This window comes from Lates calcarifer, unplaced genomic scaffold (assembly GCF_001640805.2).
Source record: "Lates calcarifer isolate ASB-BC8 unplaced genomic scaffold, TLL_Latcal_v3 _unitig_5254_quiver_1788, whole genome shotgun sequence".
NCBI lineage: Eukaryota > Metazoa > Chordata > Actinopteri > Centropomidae > Lates > Lates calcarifer.
In genome coordinates, this window is record NW_026117400.1 from 2,660 (window position 1) to 25,489 (window position 22,830).

Below are 22,830 nucleotides of genomic sequence, written 5' to 3' on the forward strand. Positions count from 1 at the left end.
ACATAATAACATGAACTTTTTTAATCATTGTTTAACTCGTCATGGTTCTGACCAAAAGGGAAATAAAATGTAAAGTTCAGCTCAGTCATCTTGTCATCAAGCACCACATCTTATCTTATTAACAGCTCAGACATTAAAGGGTTAAATCTAACAAACCAGGTGTAACCAGGAAACAGACTCACAGCTGAAGTTAGTGAAACTCCAGCTGCTGTCAGCAGCAGAAACAAACGTCAAACATCACCTCACACTGAGATGAAACATTTAATCCAACACACAGGCAAACAGTCAACAGTGTCATGTACAGAGTCCAATCTGAGCCATCAACAGCTGGAGGAGCTGGGTCTCCAGTCGCTGCTGTTAAACCACCACAGAAGAAGAAGAGGAGGAGGAGGTCATTAACAGAGCTGCAGTCAAAGATCAGACGATGGGAAACCATGTTTCTGTTTGAATGTTTTAATGTGAGGAAGGTTCAGATCTGATGTTTATTCTCTTCATGGACGTCAGAGTTTATTCATCCTCAGCTCAGCAGATAAAACTTTGATTATTTGTTTATGTGCAGACTGAAAATGTGAATAAAAAGAGGAAAGACACTCAGTAACTATAGAGCAGAAATACAGTGTGAAGCAGCTGTGATCAGTGATATTAAATCAGATTCACTCAGGAGAAGGTCAAACTGTGTTTCTCTGTTTCTGTCATTGATCACTAACATGAATCTCACCATCCTGCTGCTTTCTTTACTTCATTGTTTGTTGCTTTTTGTTCCACATCCAGACCAGAAAGTCACCAAGGCCGTCTGCCTTTACTGTGTTTGTACACCTCATTTTGAATTTGTTCAAATGCCTGATCATTCCTGTCACATCTCAGTAAGCCCGGCTGAGTCTCATGGAAGAGAACATGAACCTCAGAGACGACGTTTCGATACTTTTCACACCATTTTCTTCCATCAGGTGAATAGTCGACTTCTCTGGTGTGATGCATCATCACTAAGATGACAGGTTTCTGACTCTGAGACACTGAGAGACAGAAATATGAGGACAGAGGTTAGTGATGAACTTCATGTGAAGACAAAGAGAATATTACCCTTTAATGTCTTCATGTGTCCACTGTGTTATCTTCACTTATTAACATGAAAACTGTCCTGTGTCTGCAGAGCAGTGAAGAGAAATGTTTCTGCTGCTAAATCTGGAATATGTACTGAAACATTTTTACCACAAGAGGGCGACGACATTTTAAGAAAATGAAACAGTCTGACGTGACAACAACATGAGAGAAAAAACAGTGACTGAATGAATGAGCTGTGCACATTTCACTATAAGAACAAGTGGAAACACGTCTGATCATTACCTTCCTCACGTCTCATGGCTGCCTCCACATCTGATCCAACACGAGACGTGATTGGACAGAAGACAATGATGACGTAGCAGTCCTGAGGATCTGTGGGTCACCTCCATCAGTGTTGCTGTCCATCTTTTATTCTTTACTTGCTCCAGTATGACGTCATCAGCACCAAAGGTTTTACCAGTGACAACACTGTAGAGCTTCACTTTATAGGTACAGCATGAATATGACGATGGAGATTTAGCTGCTGAAAGATGAACAAACTGTTAATGTTTATACATTTACAATAATAAAACTGAATCCTAATGATCCTCTCTGAAGATCGAACTGAACATTCCCACAGACCTGCACAAAGAACGGTGTTATGGGTAACCACAGAGCTCCACATAAACAGACATCTGTAGAAGAACTGTGATCAGAATCAGTGTCCAAATGTTTAAAAAATATCCTGATGTTAACATCTTAATCCCTTAATCCCGTTTTCTCTCTGGTTCTGCTGCCTGCTGTCGACCTCTGCTGCTCCCTGACTTCACGTCCTGTTTATCTCTGCCGGCTTCAGTCTGCTGATCCTGAATAAAGCTGAACCTTTTCTCTGAGCTGAGACCTGCTGGACTCCTGACCTGACCGTGGTCATGAATTCAGTGTAAATATAACAGAGTATTCAGAGGAGTGGTGTGCTGGTTTCTCAGTGATGAATAAATGAATAAATAATGTGATAACCTTTGTTAGATTTTTGAGGTTTGAAATGTTCCTTCAACTCTTCAGATGTTCCTTCATATGACCTACGAGGGTCCACCAGATGTTCAGAGTTTTCTGGGATCTTTTTCATGTCGTTCACCAAACGTTCAGCAGCTGCAGGGAAAACAGACAGAGAGTGTTAAAGTTTTACATGGTATGATCAGAGAAGTCCTGATCAGGTTCAGATCGGAGTCCTTTAATACAGAGACTCTGCTGACAGAGACTCTGATACTGAATCCATGTAGATTCAGTCTGTCTGTGAGGAAACAGCTGTAGAGACTAAACCATCAGCCTCTCTGATCCAAAATGAACGTCCTGATTCAAAGCTACAAAACTGATCAGTTAACTGATTGATCTGATCTGGATCAAAGTTTAACTCCTGAAACTGACCTGAGATCAGCTGATGGTGCATTAGAGAGGAGGTCTCACTCTGTAGCAGTTGTTGAAATATAGAAACTTTAATGTATGGTGGTGTCACAGAGTGAGGCTTCTTCCATCATAAAAAATCTCTGACTGAGTTCAGAGTGATCCTGATCCTGATCCTGAGGACTAATCAGGAGATCTCAAGCTGTTTTATCAAAATAACATGTTAGAACAATAAATGTAAATTATTGTACATACATGAATACAGTTGATCTGGTATCAAGCCTCTCAGTTCCTGTAAGACCTCGTCCAGGTTCACTTGGTCCTCACTCAGTGACACCCAGTCCTGAAGACATGAAGACATGTAAACATTGGAGGTCACAGACCAGAACACTGTAACTGTTTTACGTATGGATCATTAAAGTCTCCAGAGCTCTGACTGATGGAGGTTTACTGCAGATGAAGGTGGAGGAAGGACCAGAGAGCCTCTATTGATCAGTACAGAAATCAATCAGATCAATCAGCTGAGGTCCAGACAGGCTGGTACTCAAGACAGTTCAGTTCAGTCCAGACCAGGTCAGAAGAACCAGAACCAGGTCCAAGTATCAACTCTGGTCTTGGTCCTAGTCTGTTTAAAGAAGATGTTTCCCACGTTCAGACACGTTAGTCCTGTTTCTTCACCTCTGTTACAGACTGTAAACTCTGTTTCTGAACGTTCATGTTTCAGATTCTCTCTGATCCCACAGCTCAGTAAAAGCCTGACTCTCACTCTCACCTCTCCACAGGTCCTGTTCTGGTTGGAGGAGGCTGGCTGATATTTATCTGTGACCTCCACCCCAGCATCAACTGGCACCTGAATGTTGCTCCCACATTTTGGACACTCCACTGAGAGTGTCTGATGGTCTGAGTCTGACTCCTGTGGACAGAGAGAAGTGATTCAGGACAAAGGACTTAGACCAGGTGTGTATGTGTGTGTGTGTGTGTGTGTGTGTGTGTGTGTGTGTGTTGGACACACAGGTGAACCATGGCGACTGCTTCACCTGGTTGAGCAGCTTCTGGATTCAGAGCTGCTGCAGTAAACATACACATTACATTTCTGTTCAATGACCTATCCCCACTCGTTTCTGATGCAGAAAAAGGTTTGATTCATCCATCCATTATCTATATCACTTATCCATAAGGGTCATGGGGGATGGAGCCAATCCTAGCTGACATGGGGGGGAGAGGTGGGGTACATCCCGGACAGATCAACACTCAACACTACCAATCGCAAGTCAACCCAGAACTTATTTTGTCATTCCAGTACGGAGTCTATAATAAAAGTAACATAGTAAAGTAATATAATAAAGTGTTGATACTTCAAGTACGAGTATCTGACTGCTCTTAGTTACAGTACATGAGTAAATGTAATCAGTTACTTTCCACCGCTGAGGAGTGAAAACAAGTTTTCTTACAAACAGGAAGTAAACTCACCTGTGTGTCGCCATCAGGATTTGATGATGTCGTCTCCATATCATCTGGTGATCGGTCATCTGGATCAACAGAGGTACCTTCAGCTGTGGACACAGGTGTGACGTGTGATTACAGAAGTTCACCCTGTAAGCAATAACGCTGCTCATGATCCAACGATGCCTGAGGTATTAATCAGTAAATATGGTGTGTAAGCAACAGTGGAAAATTACTGGATGAGACCTTTAAATACAGATACCCGGTCTAAACACAGAGCATGTGCTGCTCGTAGGGTCCACGATGAGATGGGGGCCTCATTTCATGTGAGGCCGTCGCTCAGATACCTGCAAGTCAAATCAGCTGGTCTCAGGTCTGTCAGCTATGATATCGCACACATTGCTGCAATGATTGACAATCAACACCTGATCAATCACTGATCAGAGCAGGACACTACTGCATGAGAAGACACGTCGTCTGAAAGACATTAATAAAAGACAGTAAAAGGGGTTTCAGCAGCTCAGTCCAACTCAGACAGATTCATTAACGAGGCCAAACATCATTTTCCTGGGAAATGTTTTGATGAGGGTGATCCAGGGAGGGGGTCTGTTCTGCTGGATGACAGTTTGGTTTGGTGGTCTCTATCTCAGCCACAGGTCGCTGACTGAAGTCATCAACGCCACTTTCACAACTGAACTGCAATTCTCAAAAGGATTAAAGAGCATCTGCACCTGAATTCACCTGTGGGTTCAGACGCTCTGTTCAGGAAGGTAAATGAGAGAAGAGGGGTCCGTATGTGACCACACTGAGGTCCCACTTCATTTCACCTCAGCAAGACACACAGTGTCTGTACCTGATGTTCAAAGCTCTGAAACAGTCAATCTGTCCTGTGAGAATCACTTCAGTCTTAAAGAGAAAAAACCTCCAGACACAAACGTTGGACACTCATCAGTCTCACAGCCTCTAACTCTAACACTCTGAGTCTCAGCACTGTTTACTGAGTAATGTGATCAGAGGAATCCTCACCTGAGTGCTGCTGTCTCCTCTTCATCCTCTCTCTGTCGCAGCTCTGCAGAGAAGTGGAAACAAACATGAGCCACAGACTCTTTATATAAGGGTCCCTCCCTCTGTTATCATTGGCTGATTCCTGTTTCATGTGACTTTGAAGAAATCACACAGCTTCTCTCAAACCATGACTCCCCACAAATATAGGTGAACAAGGGAGTGTGTGTGTGTGTGTGTGTGTGTGTGTCTGTGTGTGTGTGTGTGTGTGTGTGTGAAAGCCAGAGATGTTTCTACGAAGCGATGGATTTATTTTAAGTCACATGGTTTGTAGAGAGGGAGGAACCTCGATATAAAACCAGTCTGATTTCACTGTTCTCCACTTTGCTGCAGAACTACAACAGGAGGAGGAGGAGGATGGCAGAGCGACGCAGACGCAGTAAGGATGTTTCTCTTCTCATTATTCACTTTATTCAGTTTACTCAGTGAGGTGTGATGACTGATGGACTGTTGTTGTTGATCACTGCAAACATGGTTCTACTCTGTTTAGACTGAAGTCAGATTTTGTTTGAAGACGAGTCAGATAACAGATCATTATGTGCAGTGTGTCTGTACCACCTCAGAGCTGAGTTACATGACTGCTGCTGCTGCTTCACAATAAAAGCTTTCAACAGACACAGAGGCTTTTATTGTGAAGCAGCCAGAGGAGACGTGATGCAGTGCTGATTGTCCCTGATCATTAAAACTACAGTCAGATCGAGGGTCAGGAGACAGGTCAGTGTTTGAACAGATTCAGAATCAGTTAGTAACTAATGAGAGTCACTATTTTCTAACCAGCAGTCTCAGATGTTGGTTTACACACTGTTCATTCAGATGTCAGCTCTGGAACATGTCGTACATGATCTTCTTTATGTCGTCTTTTCTCTCTACAGGGAAATCCTGGTGGTGGCCATTCATTGAGTCTGAACCTGGTAAGAGCCACATCAGGTGATGCTGGTGCTGCAGCGTTTCTCTCTAACTGTAAACTTTGATTTTAGAAACTCAAACAAGAAAATTCAGCAGAAACTCAACAGAGTTTAAACTCTGAGTCAGTGTTACTCTGCAGTATTTTCATTTTACTTTGTGTTCAGACTTCACACCATGTTTACATGTTTCCTACATGTTTTTCTTGTAGAACCTGAACCTACGCCTTCTCCCAGTAAGATATGAAGTCTTTATCTTGATTTCTCATTATTAAGACACAGTGATGATCTGTGTTGATGAACTTCTCCTCAAACATTTCCTCATTTCTTTTCAGCTTTTAAGGAACCCTGGAGGAAAATATCTTGGGGGTGAGTTTACTGACCCATGCTCAGTGCTCAGTGTTTCCCCTGTTGGCCCATATTGTGATGACGTCTGTAAAACTGTTGAAACTCTCTTCTCCAACAGTTTAACAGACGTCTCTGTTATGATGGAGTTTTAGCAGTGAGGCTGAGTGTTGGCTCAGTGTCCAGCTCTCCATCACACCTCCATGGTGGTGACTCTGTAAAAGACCCTAAACTTTCCTGACACCACAGAGTCCTGCAGCCAGATGAGACTAAAACTGCATTTTTAACACTCATTGGACCTGTCAGTGTGGAGGATGGTATATAAAGAGAAGAAGTGCAGTTTTACCAGCTGTCTCCAACTGTTAACACATAACACACTGATTAATGTCTACACCACAACAAACTGCCTCCATCTCGACCAGCGAATACACTTCAGTTTATCCACAAACCTGACGGCCATGTTTGTTTGTTGATCTCTTCAAACCAGTCAGCAGGTGTTACACCATGAAGAGTGGCCACAGGGGGGCGCTGTTGCATGGATGTCACCCTGTGCTTGTGGTTGTTTCTCTTAGTGTGATTCAGTCTTTAAACCGGTGAAAGAAAGAAAATGCACAACAGCATTGAGATGCTGAGTATTTCTGTTTAGCACAGAGTCACAGTTTCTGATGATTTTCACTCTGTTCTGTCACATTCAGCCTGTACCTGGAAATAAATACGTCACTCAGTATTTGTCAGGTGCTTTGTGTTGAGTGACGGTCATCAGACAGTGTGACCTTTCTGTGCTAATGTCAGGTATTTAACCTTTCTCTCACCTGTTTCAAAGACTGACTGACTTTAATCCTAATGAACATCTGAGCAACAGCACCCCCTACAGTCTCACAGTTTCAATCACATTTAAAAAATAATTTAAAAGGTAAGTTTTCAGTTACAGTTTTCTTTCATGATACAAACAGAAAATTATTTGATTTGTGTTTTTTAAAATCAAATAACCCTTTTGTCTCATTTTTAAAATTTTAGTTTCTGAAAGGAAACTTTAAAAACCAAAAAGTGCACACTGTTTTACTTTAACCTTTCTTTAGTTTGGTCATTTTGTTTGTTTTTGTTTATTTTGTTTTACTTCATTTTATTTGCTGCATGTCTGTGTTATCAATGCAAGCTGATAAGTTGTTAAAATGATTCATTAAATCTGAAATATCCATTTTTTAACAGAGAGAAACAGAGGGATCTTCAGTATGTGCAGGAGTACAGGCCTGAAAACGGAGACATTAAACATCTGCGAATTCTTCTGTACGGGCCTGTCGGAGGCGGAAAGTCCAGCTTCATCAACTCTGTCAGCACCGTCATGCGAGGCAGGACAACTATTCCTGCTGCAGCCAGTGCAACCACCTCTGACACAAGCTTCACCAGACAAGTAAGAAAACTTTAGATTTGTGTTGCAACATTAAGCATGGCATCTGTGATCAGGCTGTTAAAGAGTTCATGTTAGGTCAAGTCAATTTTATTTATATAGCGCCAATTCACAACGGAAGTTATCTGGAGGCTCTGTACATATAGAGCAGGTCTAGACCGTACTCTTTATCTTATAAAATTTACAGAGAGAGACCCAACAGATTCACCATGAGCAGCACTAAGCAGCTGTGGCAAGGAAACACTTCTCCGCAGAACCGGACTCAGGGTGGGCGAGAGGGGGGTGGGGGATGGGGTAAACATGGTGAGGGAGAGGTAAACAGACAAGAACCAGAGACCGCATCAGGGTACAAGTAAGAATAAAATCTAAAAAAGATGGCCTGAATCCCCATCCTGGTTTCCCATCATCCAGTGATAAGAAACCAATACAGAGGAACCTTTCATCCCCAAACCAGATCACCCATGTGCACACTGAGGAGTACATGACCAAGTCAAAGGTCAAATGACCAGTTCAGAGGATCAACTCTAACGGATGCCGGGCCATACTGATTGTAGGAAGAACAAAAAGGGAGGCCACACAGGGCAGGTATGAGCAGACGAGCCTCCCATCTCCACCTACCACCCAACTCCCACTATCTGCAAAAGCAGGCAGAGTGGGAGGGGTCATCACACGCCCTGCCTTAAGATGGAGGTCTTCAGTAGTCTGCCAACCCCATCCATCGGACATCAACACTGGAACCTGTGTCTGACAAAGGGAACACAGAGCCCACGATAATGAGTCCAGGTCCTCTGGATCTCTCAGACCACTGAAACATACCCATCAGACACATGACCATAACCAGCGTCAGCTGTAGATCTGAGCTGTGTCGGGCAGGGAGACAGGAGCCAAGGTACAGGTGTCAGCTGGGCCACTAACTGGAGATAAGGTGCAGGTGTCAGCCAGATCGTCAACTAGAGTTCAGGGAGCGGTGACTACAGAAGAAACTCTTTGACCAAAAACCCTCACGCTGGAACAGGTCAGCTGTGGTGGTCAACACAGGGGCAGCCGAGACTTTGATCCAAGAACTCATGTGTAAAGCCGACACAGGAAGAAACCGGATATCGACCAGGGCCCCGATGCTCTGTTCTGGCTAGGACAGATAACTCAGGAACTGATGAAACTTTGACTGGACCCCATGACACTGGAACAGGTGAGATGTCAACCAGACCAGGTGACACAGGAGCAGTCGACTGGGCGGTCAACAGGGCAAATGAGGCTCGGGAGAACTGAGGCTCTGAGCTGGTGGCCAGCCCGGCCTCAGGATGACTGGACAGGAAGGGTTCGACACAACTGGGCACCTGAGACTCAGGGTTGCTGGGCAGTTGGGGTTCAGAGAGTCTAGACATTGAAGACAACTTAAAAGACAGTTAGCCAGGGGCTGTCACTCCTCCCCCCTTAAAATCAGTGTCAGCCGACCAATCAAATTTCACCTTGGCCTTGAGCAGTTCAGTGACAGGGAACATGACTGTAATGAAGAAACTGCTATAATAACCAACTAAAGTTCCTTTTGGTTTGCTTGGTGGTTGATACTCAGTGACTGTCCTGACCTTCACACAATCCTGTCCCACATGGCCCACAGAGACGTCTTATAGGAAACATAATCAGGACAACAAACACCTTGTCTGTGAACATTTTACTGATAAGTTCAGTATCATTGCTGTTGATATTTAGTTGTATATTAATGTAACAGGATTAGAACAATGTGTCTTGGACTGTGTGGCTTCAATCTGCTGCTTCTTTGGTGATTTTATCCACCAGAGCAAATGAAATATTCAAGGCAATTCAGAGTTCACTGAGCCGAACCCTTCACTGAATCACATGTACATGACACATCAGACTGGTCACTGGAGACACTGGATGTGTGTGTGTTTCAGTATAAAACTCATCAAATCAGAAAAGGAAGAGGAAACCCAAAGACATTTTACCCGTTCGTCTTCAATGATATGATGGGGCTGGAGGAGGGGTCGGACTCTGGAGTTCGTGCTGACGACATCAAACTGGCCATGAAGGGACATGTGATAGAGGATCACAAGGTACGACTGTCACATTATTCAATAATGCCTCTTTGTGGATATTCTCAGAGAAATTCAGTGGACTAGTATATAAAGGTTTTAAGGTTTACTTACTTGAGTTTTAGCTGCAGATGAATCTATGAAATATTCTGTGTAATTTTGTTTCTGATGGGTGAGTAAAACCACTGATTAAACCGGTGGGTGCTCTTTGGAAAACTGCCTGAGCAGTAAGAAAGAGTTCAGACTCTTGGCAGATGTATTACAGGTTTTATGGTCAGTCATAAATGTCCAGTCCAACCAGTGTCCCTGAACTTGAACCATGGTTTTGAGTTTATTTTGCTGTACATGTTCTTGTAAAGCACCTTAGTCTTTCTATCTACATCATGATGTAATTGTGTTTTCCACTGTTCCAGTTCAACCCAGCATGTCCTCTGTCAGATGAAGACCCAGGCTACAACCAAACACCTTCTCCAGACGACAGAGTTCATGTCCTGGTTTGTGTGATTTCTGCAAACTCATCAGAGATCAAGGAGCCAATTCTGCAGAAGATGAGTAGCATCAGAGAGACAGCAAGAGACCTGGGTAAGATCAGAGATCTCAGAGGGTTGTTTCACAGAGGAGGATTTACTCACAGTCACTGTCTCTTACATGACTAAGGATTTATCAAATTAAATTCACCCAGCAGTTCCTCTGTGAATCCTTGTGAATTCATTTTCAGGTTCAACATTGGTTGACAACTAAAGTCTAAAGTCACTCAGTCTGGTCAGCTTCTGTTGTGTGAGAAGCAGAAACTGAAGTCTATGAAATGTAAGTTAAATGCATGTGACACATTGAATGAAGAGCCACAGCCTCCTGAACTTCACCTGCTGATGACTCCAAACACTGAAGCTCCTGATTCACAACTATGAAGCAGTCACTGACAGTGAAGTTTCCTGCTTCCTCTCCAACAAATTAGCTCGTTCTTGAACTGGTTCAGTTCAGAGTTCTTGAAACCTTGGTTCTATCCAGTGAACCAGCCTGTGTTTTCCACCAGTTTTGAGTGAAACCACTATAATGTAGCCCTCCCACTCAACTCTCATTTGCTACAGATTCGTCATGGCAAACCCCTTTACACCTGTTAACACCTTAAGCATGGAAGGTGAATTGGAGAGAGTCTACTAACATATTAACTTTGGGATATATGTTAACGAGAGCATACGACCCTGCCTAGGGTGCAGAGAGGCCTGGTTAGCTGATTTTATAGCTAGACTGTCTATGTGAGCTTACAACGTCCCACGCAAACCTTTAACACACCATAGCCCTGCCAATACCACATTCAAACACAAATATACATTGCAACAACATGAGATGTTTATTAACAGAAAACCAATCACCCTTTGAAATGACCTGGTGACTCTATAAGTCAATAAAATAAAATAATAATACCTGGGCTTTTGTAAAACTCAGTTATGGTACCATGTCGTTGTACTCACTAATCCTTGGAAATTCAGAAATGGTTAGCAGCACTTTCCTCAAACCCTCTGTTCAGTGAAGAAAGGTGATATGAGATGGAGAAACCAGTCCTGAGGACATGTCCATGTGCAACAGCACGTCCTCTGGCAGCAGCGAAGTCCCGAGCGCCCTCTACAGCAGCAGCAGTAGCAGCATGCGTGGCGGCAGCATGTAGGCTTGGGGCACACTATGCAGAAATTCACAAAACTAATAAACTCACTATTCATTCCCAGACACTGTTCATATTCTCACCAGTTCACATAATGTCCATACTCACCCAGAAACCTCGGCGCAAAATATTCTCCCTCACACACACCGTCTCCTTCTTCTCCTCATTAGCGGGAACGAGGCTAACCAGCATTAATACACAACAGAAAATGGCGTCGCCGACATTTAGTATAGTTTCCGGCTGAAACAGCTCCAAACATGGCTCACTCTTACATCTTGTGACGGATAACACACAATAAAACCTCCGGTTTTAAGTTTCCGTAACAACAGTAGCTTTAAACACTTTCAAATACCTCAACTAGCTCTTTCGTTGTGTCTTATTCTTTCCCTCCTTTCTCCCGTTACTAGCCCGAGCCTCGTCTCCTTTCTTTTTTTAGTCCCACCCCCTTCTCAGAATCCGGTAGGTAATTGACGCTCACCTTTGACAGGCACGGATTGGCTAATAATAGATTGACACCTGGTTACTCAATTAAACAGAGGAAACATCATGAGACATTCACAGACCGATAAGAACATGGGACATTTTACTACCTTTCCAAATAAAGTACCATTATGAATTTCTCCATATTAATGCAAACTTATTTCACAACAGCAGCAACTTGACAAACGATATTTCAAAATATACTGCATACTTGTTAACCAAACACATGTTTAAAGAAACAAAATATTATCATTTGTAGCAGGGCAATACAATAATTATGCACAATGGAAACAGTGACCTGTAAAATAGGACACACCCACTGATGTCACCATGGTTCACACTTCACACACTATTTTTTGGTTCCAGCTGAGAAGCAGCTTTTTGGGTTCCAAACCAATTTATTATTTTTTTTTTTTTTTTCAAAATTAGGTGCATGAACCAGACCAGAACCACTTTAAAAGTGAAAGTAATGTCAGAATGTTGTGTTTATAATCCCAGTAATTATGTCTCTAATGTAAAACACCAGAGGGTTTAGTTTCTATCTTGCCTCATGATATTCTGAGCTGCAGAGACAGAAGAAGATTAAAGGCATCAACACTGTCGGGATCTTTTAAAAAGCAGCTACAACCATCATTATGTGTTAAACTGTTTGACATGTGGAACATCTGGAACAGCCGTCAGTTTAACCAGAGACAGTCACAGTCAGACAAACATTAGTTTAAAGACCAGGTCTCCAGTTCAACTTAAACATCTGAAGCATCAGATACCCTGAAACCAGATCTCAGTGAGCCTCAGCAGATCAGTCGTTAGTGAAAATAATCTGCAGCTCTACTCAGAACACTGAGCTAATCTCTGTGTCTGCAGGAATTCCTCAGATGGCGATCGTCACCAACATCGACACAGCCTGTGGTGAAATCGAAAAGGATCTGAAGAACGTCTATAAGAGCAAACACCTGAGGAAGAAGGTGAGTTGTTCTGTCGACGATGGTGTGATTGAGTTTTCTAAATGTTGTCTCCAGATGAGCAGAGGTCAGAACGTTGTTTCTTTAACATCAGATGAAAGACTTCAGCTCAGCTGTGGGAATCCCAATGAACTGCATCTGTCCGGTGAAGAACTACAGTGATGAGATCGAGATCGATGATGACGTGGACTCTCTGATCCTGAGGGCTCTGAGACTCATGATCCACTTTGGAGACGACTTCATTGAGGACATGTGAAACATATTTACATGTTCAGTGTCATCAGTTTGCTTTTATTGCAGCTGTCTGTGTCTGATGGGAGTTCATCCTTTCCTGCATTCACTTCCCACAGGGAGGACTGTACTGATACAGTTATACATACATCATGTAGGAGTGAGGTAACTGCACACTGATGAAGTCACAGATACAAAATATATTCATTATTTGACAACACTGATGGCAACATTTCAATCATGTTAACGCTTGGCTATTAAATATGCTGCTATTACTTATTTCAATTGTTTTTTTTACATTTTTTATGATCATTATTTTTGTTTTTTGCAGCGGTGGTTACAGATGTTTGTTAAAATGTTTAAAATGTTGCTTTCACTCTGAGTAAAGACGTCCTCATCAGTAAAGACAGTAAACACATGTTGAAGACACTGCTGCTGCTGGAGAACAGGTATGATTATAATGCTTGTGTTTGCTCTGAGAGGTCAACGACTCACAGAGTAATGTAAAAATGGAGCCACAGATCCTCATCACTGCTGTGCACCATTTCCAGAGCTCTGTGGTCCATGACTGATGATGGATCAATGGAACCCAGTGTTTCTGAGTGTAAGTCTTCTTTAGTTCTGTATGTATTTTATACACATTACCCTTTAAAATAGTGTCAAAGATCTACAGTATCATTTTCTCTTGTTTTATTGGCACAATGGAGCCACCAACAGTTCCTGTCCTCTGCTGAAACACATCACCTACAACAACACTGAAACAGTATAGTACAGAAAGGTCGTCTGCAGCTGGACACATCTGTTCATTGATCACCCTATCAATAATAACAGAGGTGGTGTTTCCAATCAAACATATGTGCTGTTTCAGTTGTGTCTAACAGTCCTTTGAGGAGACAGGGTTGTTCAGTGCAGCTAAACATCACTTCACAGCAGAGTCTGTGTTTTCTGAACTGTCTGGTGTATTTAATTTGAGGTGTGAAATATCTACTAATACTTTGACCCAGTTTAGTTTAGAAACTGAATGAGACAGTTGTGACTAAAGATAAGAGAAGAACAAGGAGCCATGGAGATGGAAGGTCTGGATTATCAGTCAACTACACTGAGAATCCTTCATCACACTGAGGGGTGGTTAGGGTTAGGGTTAGGGTGTGGTACTATAAACTCATGGGAGGCATTAAAGATGGTGATGAGATACAAACTGGTTGTGGCTTTGTAACATTTTATTTATGACATTATCACATCTAACATGTTCACCATGTCTAACAAACAGGAAATGACCTCCTCTCAGATCTCTGACAGTCAGTTTACTGTGTGTGATCTGATCAGTACAATTATTAAACGTGTCTGAGGTCATTCAGAAAGAGGTGAACCTAAACACAGCTCAGTGTCCACATCTGCTGCTCAGCTTCTGCTGTTGTATTTATAGACAAACACTCTCACTGTCGTCATTTTTTACTTTTGGTCATAGATTTACATTATATCACATCCAAAGTTTGTGATCAACTTTTTATTCTACTCATTTGAGCATTTTAAAATGTTCACTATCAACATGTTTTCACTAGTTTTCCAACAATATACTGACTGAACCATTTTCCTCTTTAGACCCTCAGCTCTGTGTTCAGGCTCAGAGGTTCAGGGACTCAGGATGTGACATTAATATACAGAACCAGTCAAAAGTTTGGACACACCTTGTCATTTGATGGTTTTTCTTGAAACAAAAAAGTCTTAAACAAACCAGAGTATGTTTTATATTTTAGAATATAAAGCTATCATCGAAGCAAAAAGTAGCTCCTTTAAAGAACCCAGTTGACTGTGATACAGATGTTTAGGTAACTAATCTTTTGTTAGAAAAGAAGCAAATATTGATATGACACTGGCAGATTCTTCCACTGTCTCATATTAGACGACATGCAGAGCAGTTAGAGGATGACTGGTGTTTAGAAAATCTGTTTGCTTACTGAAGGACATGCTGCGGGATGGTGATACTTGTCTGTTTGAATGTAGCTGCCTCTATGCCTTCATTTGTCTGTATTAAACACTTTTACAGTCACAGTGTGAATGAACTATCTGATTAGTCTTGTTGGCTCTTTTTTCCTTGCTCTGTAAGAAGAGGCATATGGTTTCAGTGTTTTTTAATATTTAACACATGGAATTCCTGAACTGAAATCAGTTGGTGTAGAGTATAAAATAAAAAGGTGCAAACTTGAAGATGTTGGTGATGCTGAGACTGAGCAATGGTTGATTGGTACTAGGTACTGTACTTAAATTCAAATTTTATGTACTGGATTATTTCTGTTTTACAACACTTTATACTTTTATTTAACCACATCTCAGAGGCAAATATTGATTTGCAGATGCAAATGTTACCAGCAAAACATGAGTGGTTTAAAAACTGTTAAATGTTATTATAAATTAAACATAAGAGATGAAGTTAAGTCTGTCTTCTAACAATAGTCAGGTGTCCACATGAACAGTGGAGTAGGTTTTGCTCACTGTAATCATTCCTCCCTGTCTTTCAAAGTTCAAAGTTGTGACGCTAAAATGGAAAGATCGTTGGAGATCAGGTAAAACATCATTAGGTCCATGTCAGTGATACTTTGACACTAGTAGGGACATGTTGGAACTGTCTGTATCCAAATCTACAGCCATGCATTAGCCTGTTTTCTGTGGACCACAGGCAGGCTGGGATTGTGTTAAAGTCTTCAGGTAACATGTCGTTCTGTTTGACACTGACAGTGGAGGTGAATGGAAATCAAAGAAACATTTTACATTCAAGAGACAATAATGAAGTTTATTCTCCTGTGAGATTTTTCCTTTGCGAACCAGTAACATCAGCACATGGAAGCATAATTTATCCAGAAGTTAGAATCAATCAACATTATTTGCTTATTCATTTATGAAGTACACAGACAGGTCCAGCGCTGGCTCTGATCTCATGTTGTACATTGGTTGTTGTACTTTGAAAACCTCAGAATGATTTTGTCATTTGCGCTGGGAATGTAACACCCAATACCTACAAATGAGATCCACACAGTGTATTAGAATCTGATGTGCAGTATAAATACAAGAAGAAAGACTTTTTCATAGTGGACTTGCCAACATCAGGTCTTATGGTTTTGTCATCTGGAGTCTCCACCAAGAGCTCCCAGTATGTGTGGTCTTCAGCACTTCCAGCCACACCATTCACACTCTCCAGGTATGGACCATAGTTTGGATCTTCTGTGTAGGTGAACCTGAACAGAATAACAATTTACACCCACTATAACAGCTGCCATCAACAGAGGCTGTACTCTTCAAATGTGGCTTAACTAATCAGGAAAACATGTTTAATCAGGTCAAAAAAAGGATCTCGACAATTCTCATCCAGCTAAGATTTAGCTTAGACTGATTAGTTAATCCTGGATGAAGTTATCCTGAATAACCGTGTGCTCATTTGGAAATAAAGGCTAATGTTTGACTGAGTATTTATATGATCCCACTCACATGAGGCAGGGTGGGAAACCTCCCAGCATGCACTGCAGTCCATGAGGAAACATTTCATTCACTCATTTGGAGCAGTTTAAGTCCCACTCCACTCCAACATGTTTTGTAGGTTTTTTTTTTCTTCAGTTGGATATTTGAGCTTTGATTGTGCAGAATGATGAAGTGATCAAAGTGTTCACACATGAGATCAATTTGTGACGTTACATCTAGTTTAGTTTACAGTCAAAGTGAACTGTTGACTGTTTCCAGCAGCTGCAGTGTTGAAATTAAAAATGTTTGTCTAGTCAGAGATTCCTTAATGAGGGGGACGGAGAGGATTTTAACATTTGTATGTCACTGACTTTATTTGTTCGAGGCCCCTGTCAGACACTGTTCCTACTCAAAGCTTTGTCTTTTGTACATTCTTTAATATTTTGTTTCATAACAGTGTATTCTCTGATAAATTATAACAAACTGTTGAACACCACCACCAAGACATGCAGTGAACAGAACTCTACAGACAGACAGAAATATTTACCCATGTAATAAAAGCTCAGTATTCTCTAGTCTGCACAGAGTCACTCAGCTCAGATTCAGTTCCTCCTGTGGAGGTTTTTCTTAAATAAAGTGTTTACTCACCTACAGTCACTGTGTAACTAACCACTGTCAGGTGCTTTTGTTTTTTAAAGTATTGTAATTCCAGCATTGCTGACAGTCATGTGTACAACAACTAGTTCTAGGTGGTAGTTGATTTTATGATCTTACTTAAAGTTTGCATTGGAGTTCATGAGTCTCTTCAGTGCACCCAGCAGGATCCCTCTGTAAACCACGAGTGGTGTAAGTCACTGGTTTGGTGTTTGGTGACTCCACCACCACACTAATAGAAACTGGAGGATGGGCTGAGAGATAGACGACACTTTGTAAAGAGATTCTTTGAAATTCAATCCTAATAATACTCATTTGAAATAATGTTTTATTCGTGGTTTTGAAGTTTACACTCAGTCAGGGTCCCAGGAAGCAGCAGCAGCAGCAGCAGGGCTGCAGAGGACAGAGCAGGCATCATCATCATCATCAGCAGCAGCAGCTGTTGGACAGTAGACTTAGCGGACTGTGAGCAGGATGGACCAGGCTTTAAATAAAAAAACAGGAGAAATACAAAAGCACATTTATAGACATTGTATGACTAGTATTTCTCATACTTACCTGCTAAATGACCTGGTACGGCACCAACGGGGAACTTTGTGTGTTGTTGCCAGATTTCTCTGATAAACAGGAACGATGCTCGATGAACTTCTTCTGTGTTATTTTCTTTCTTCTTTTACCTCCCTGCTGCATGTCTTTTGACATGAGATTTTGGTTGTGTGTTGTATTATGTACATTATATATTATTATTATTATTATTATTATTAATTTTTCTAAGAAACCCCATGTACATCAGGCCGACAAGATGCTCGGCACTGGGCTCTTCTTTTTTCTCACTGGGTTTGGACGATTAAACATAACCATCTTTAACTTGGTTGTTTGTGTTCTAATCTCTCACCTGCTCTTTTATCCTAACCCTAAACATTCAGCTGGGATGCCTAACCCTGTCTTTATCTGGGGATATGTTCTGGATATTTGCACCTTGTCCCTCCACCTGTGGTTTTACCCTAACCCCAGCTGGTGGTTTTGGATGCCTAACCTTTCTGTCCTTGGTCTGGATCACTATCTTCTGATATGTGTAGGATAAAGTGATTTCTGTCATGTGTGATTACCAGTATCTGTCATGTCAGAGTGACAGTTTCACTGGAAAACCTGTTCTGTTCTGGGAAACATTGCAATGGTAGCAACACTTAGAAACTCGGAGCATTTCAGACCCACATAACACCAGGAAGACAGAACGACAGGTGATAGAAACAATTTGAAGATAGATGTTAACACAGTGAACTGGAAAAGAGGTGACAGCCTCCCAAAGAATAGCTGCATTATAACACGACACACGTTATCACAACTTTCCTCCTCATGTATTAATTTGATGTTCATCTATCAGCACTTTGCTTGTGAAGCTTTCTAATTAACATAGTGAGCCTTTATTCTCAGTCAAAAGTGGCGAGAACAGAGATGCTGGAAAACTTTTTACAGCCATGTATTTATGGTACCGTTCTGCTGGACCTGGCCTGACCTTAACATCCTCTGTTTGGAGTTTATACATTTTACAACTGGTCTCTTTGGTAGGTTAAGCCCTGATCCAGAAATACATTAACACATACAGAAGATTTTTAAACGAAGCAGTTATTTCCTTAGTAATGGCACTGCCAAGTTTCTCACAGATTCCAATAAATAAACCATAATTTAATGTCCAGAGATATTGTACTCATGACAAACCAAGTAGGGCAAGTATGATTTGCATTTGATTTGCAGTATGTCTTCAGATATATGAAAATATGAACTTACTCACCTTTCCTGTTGTAGAGGGAAGCAGGACTCTGCTGTAGCTGACAGGTGTAATACCTGACCTGTTTAAATACAGAGCTGGGAGACTAACTCCTCCTTTCACGACTCCCTCCACTCCTGTCACTAGTGATGTGCAGATCCATACTGAAATATCGATACCTCCGATACCAGATCTTTATGCTCTAAAATCAATTCTTAAATCAAAATATCAATACTTCAGTCATTTGAGTGAATGTATATTATTAACAGGAACACAGTGGAAAGGGATTAAACTATTGAGATCTTGTCTAAATGATACACGGTTGGTGGGAACTACTTTTTCTTCTGCCTGGGTAAGTGCGTAATGCGTAATGCATGCTGCTCAGTCAGTCAGTCAGTCTGTCTGTCTGTAGACACAATGACAGACCGTAAACAGAGTCATGTGTGGAGCTATTTCAGCTCCACAAACAGCTGTTTGTGGTGTTTGTAGAAAAATGGTGAGGAGTTGTGGTGTGGTATATTTGATGGTGATGATGTGAAGATGATGAAGAGAAGCACTGCACTGCAGTAGCCTGTGAGAGGATCCGAGCCAATATGGATCTCTCTCCTAACAGCTCTAAACATCAGTATATATATATATATATATATATATATATATGTATATATATATATGTATGTATGTTAGTTGTCTTTACGATTTATAGCGAGACATCGGGCTCTCACTCAATGACCTCACTTTTCCAAGAAACAGAGAGAAGGGAGGAAAGGCCCTCTCCCTGTCCCTTATATGTATATGTTCATGGCTACTAACCTAAACATGAGCCAAAAGAATAGAAAGACATACATGGAGCTTCAGGCATTGCAAAAGAGTAAAAACCATATATGGAACGTCAGACACTACATATTCTCCCCCTTCGAGACTAAAAGAGTCTCGAAAAATAAAAGAATGAAACATACATGTTTGCAGTCCTCCTACACATGCTTCCTAACATAATTACAACTTTATGAAGTGTGAGAGCGAAAAACCTGTCAAGCAGCTATCATTCCTGAAATTTCCATCAAACAATCTAGACAGGAAAATTCTCTCACGGCCCCTCTGCCTCAGGCGACCACTTACAGTACTCCAGACCAATTAAAAGGAGAAATTTCATCATTAGTGTAAGGATATAACTTCAAGCAAATACATATGGAACCCTCAGAAAATAAAATCCAAACAATGTCCACTTTCAGGCTGGTCGACCCATCGCACCTTCCAATGGACCTTTTCCTGCCTAGCCCCAATTTCCCTAGGCATCAAGAAAAAAAGAAAACATCTGAGGTCCCAATGTATTTACCCAATAACAGAAAACATCATTCCTCAAACAATTAAGACTAAGGAAATATCCTAAATTTATGTATTACTCCTACAATAAAGAAAGCTCAAAAACTAAATCAAACTTATTATGTCTTACTAAGATTATCACCATCATATAAACATCCTCTATCAATATCACAGATTACAATATAATAAAACAAAATCCAATACTATGTGAATATATATATAAAAAGAAAACATAAGAATATGTCACACAACAGCTCCTCAGCAGCGTATCGATGATGTGTTGACTCTGGATATTGTATCACAGTGTCCTTGTTTTAGAGTCCTCCAGTCCATTCTTACTGTCCATATTTGAGTATCTGAATCCCTTCAGCACATAGGGATCCTCGAAGAATCAACCACCCTCACAGTGGTCTTTTCCCCCAGTATTGTTCTGGAAGAAAACACCAACCAGTATCTTTTGCAAAACAACAGATGTACATTGAAATATCAAATACAGAATACAACCCTATAAATAAATGTGAAATTCACAATATCATATCATTCCAAATTATAAATCACATTTTCTATTTCCCTCCTTTGACATATCACTCTATAGTGAAAGACTAAAACAATAAAAATATCAAAATTATAATGAGATTAAATATTCAAAATGGATATGTCTCCAACAGTTCACCTTTTATCACTACTTTTTCATCACCATCTGTGTCAATCCCCTGTAACAACGGCATCTGAACTTGTTCTCCAGGCATTACAACTCCAACCCATCTCAATATCATAGCCTTCGCAAAGGTCAACAACAATGTACAAAAACAAAACATCACACTCAATGATAAAAGAACTGCCACCAAAATCTGGACTAACACTGCTCCCAGCGTCCTAATTTCTCCTGCAACCAAGCATTCACAGACCATCCAGCTCCCTCTGATGGACCAAACGCATCTCTTATACGCTTCAATATCAGGAATCAAAGTATAGCAGGCATCCCCAGTTAAATTCAAAGCCACACATAGGCCACCTTGTTTGGCCAAAATATAATCTAGAGCCATGTCATGTTTCAGCAACATCAATCTGTGACTCCTCTGGGTATTTGACAAGTAGTTAAAACCCCTGATGGTTTCATTTGCAAAGCCCTGTAGGGTGTAGGTAATATTATCAATGTGATCTGCCAAAAATACCACACCATACCATGGAAATAATCCTATGCCCCACTTCTCACCTAAACTTATCCTCCAATGTTACGACTCCAGATTGTGAAATTGCGCCAATTCCCTTTTCGTTCTGCTTCCAGAAGTAGCATCTGATTGAACTTCATCAGGTGCTTTTCCCTTCTGGACAGTAAGAACTTCATATGGGAGTTTCAATGTTGCCATAAAACAGCATCCTGTCCACCCATACGGTAGAAATATATATGCCTTATCATCACAAACCCACCAGATATCCTTGAAATTTCCAATAGTCACGTTTCCAGGCAAGATTTGATTCTGTACCATCACCATCCTACTCTGTTTGTGACGTGGTATGTGAAAAATCACCTTATACAAATTATCACCAGGCTTATGTTCATGCTTACCCAAATCCATCATATACTCATCACAATCTGATATTCCAACAAACATTCCAGGCCCACTATAAGTATTATTTGAACAAAAACAACTTTTAGCCCTAACAGATGTTACTTCCATTGCATCTGGAACCTCTGTTATCATATTTTCATGCTGATCAAGTAAATTCACATATGGTAATTCCCCTAACCAAGAACAATAAAATCTAGGCTTAAAGAAATTCACCGACAAAGCCATCATTGTATTTCTTGCTGATTGCTGCTGATACAACAGCCACGATAATGCAGAAGATTGACAAACAGTGGTTAACGGCTCTGGCGCGGTTTCTAAAATTGAAGGCGAATGTGCCTGGTGCTGGAATCTTCATTATACATGGGCAATTAAATTTCTTAACCGATCTTACAGAATGAGTTACCTGCTGGAACCATAGGTTCTTACCTGCCCATGAATCTGCAATTCGTAGTCTCGAAGAATCAAAACCATATGCTTTCCACTTAATCTCTCTCTTCTGTAATGCACGATATTGATCAGTCATGTCATCTGGTGTCCAATCAAAAAAGTCATTTTCCTCATTGGAAACAGTTCTCTGATCTGTCACAGATAAACCTACATCATTCTCCTCCACCATCTGTTCTCTAATTTCAAAAATCTCATTACTACTGTTTACACTAGGCTTTGTCTTAAATATAGGGTTCTGGGTTACATTTACCACCTCTCTAAATTTCAAAGATATATCGGGTGTCTGTGTCATATTTATGAGTTTCATAGATGTCAAAAATGTTGTCGCTAGTGTAATATTTGTCCCCTTCGAAGTCATTTCTAAAGTAGTAGCCTGGGTTGATACATTAACTCCTTTCCTGAGCTAAAGGAGCAACTTTCATCTGTACACTATTTACCCTTGGAGTAGTTACCGTGGTGGATTCTTCCTGAACCCCTCTAACAACCATGGAAACTCCAACAGGACTCAGGTCTTTTATCATAAGTATTACCTTACGAGTTATATATCCTTCTATACAATAATTTTGAAATGGAACAAAATTAAACTCTGGCTCCAAATAAGTACATGTGTATTCCCTTGATCTTCCCA

General features: G+C 41.0%; 1 protein-coding gene and 2 long non-coding RNA genes across 4 annotated transcripts; 1 reads left to right on the plus strand and 2 right to left on the minus strand.

Moving 5' to 3' along the window:
• Positions 1–242: 242 nt before the first annotated feature.
• Positions 243–1,441, minus strand: LOC108874212 (uncharacterized). The gene is made up of 2 exons (XR_001959629.2): positions 1,345–1,441; positions 243–1,013 (listed from the first exon to the last, which is right to left on the minus strand). It is a non-coding gene; the product is annotated as an uncharacterized LOC108874212 (long non-coding RNA).
• A 3,795-nt stretch (positions 1,442–5,236) lies between these two features.
• LOC108874214 (interferon-induced protein 44-like) lies at positions 5,237–13,265 on the plus strand. Its single transcript, XM_018662676.2, has 9 exons — positions 5,237–5,326; positions 5,820–5,858; positions 6,062–6,085; positions 6,185–6,218; positions 7,404–7,605; positions 9,516–9,674; positions 10,067–10,235; positions 12,658–12,758; positions 12,850–13,265. Exons 1-9 carry the CDS (start codon positions 5,305–5,307, stop codon positions 13,009–13,011), a joined length of 912 nt encoding a protein of 303 aa, XP_018518192.1. The 5' UTR covers positions 5,237–5,304; the 3' UTR covers positions 13,012–13,265.
• Positions 13,266–16,082: 2,817 nt separating this feature from the next.
• LOC127140861 (uncharacterized) lies at positions 16,083–18,970 on the minus strand. 2 transcript variants are annotated; one of them, XR_007811353.1, is made up of 4 exons: positions 18,886–18,970; positions 17,445–17,577; positions 17,214–17,267; positions 16,083–16,219 (listed from the first exon to the last, which is right to left on the minus strand). It is a non-coding gene; the product is annotated as an uncharacterized LOC127140861 (long non-coding RNA). The 2 variants fall into 2 exon arrangements; XR_007811354.1 differs by lacking the exons at positions 16,083–16,219; positions 17,214–17,267 and adding an exon at positions 17,279–17,347.
• Between the last annotated feature and the right edge of the window lie 3,860 nt (positions 18,971–22,830).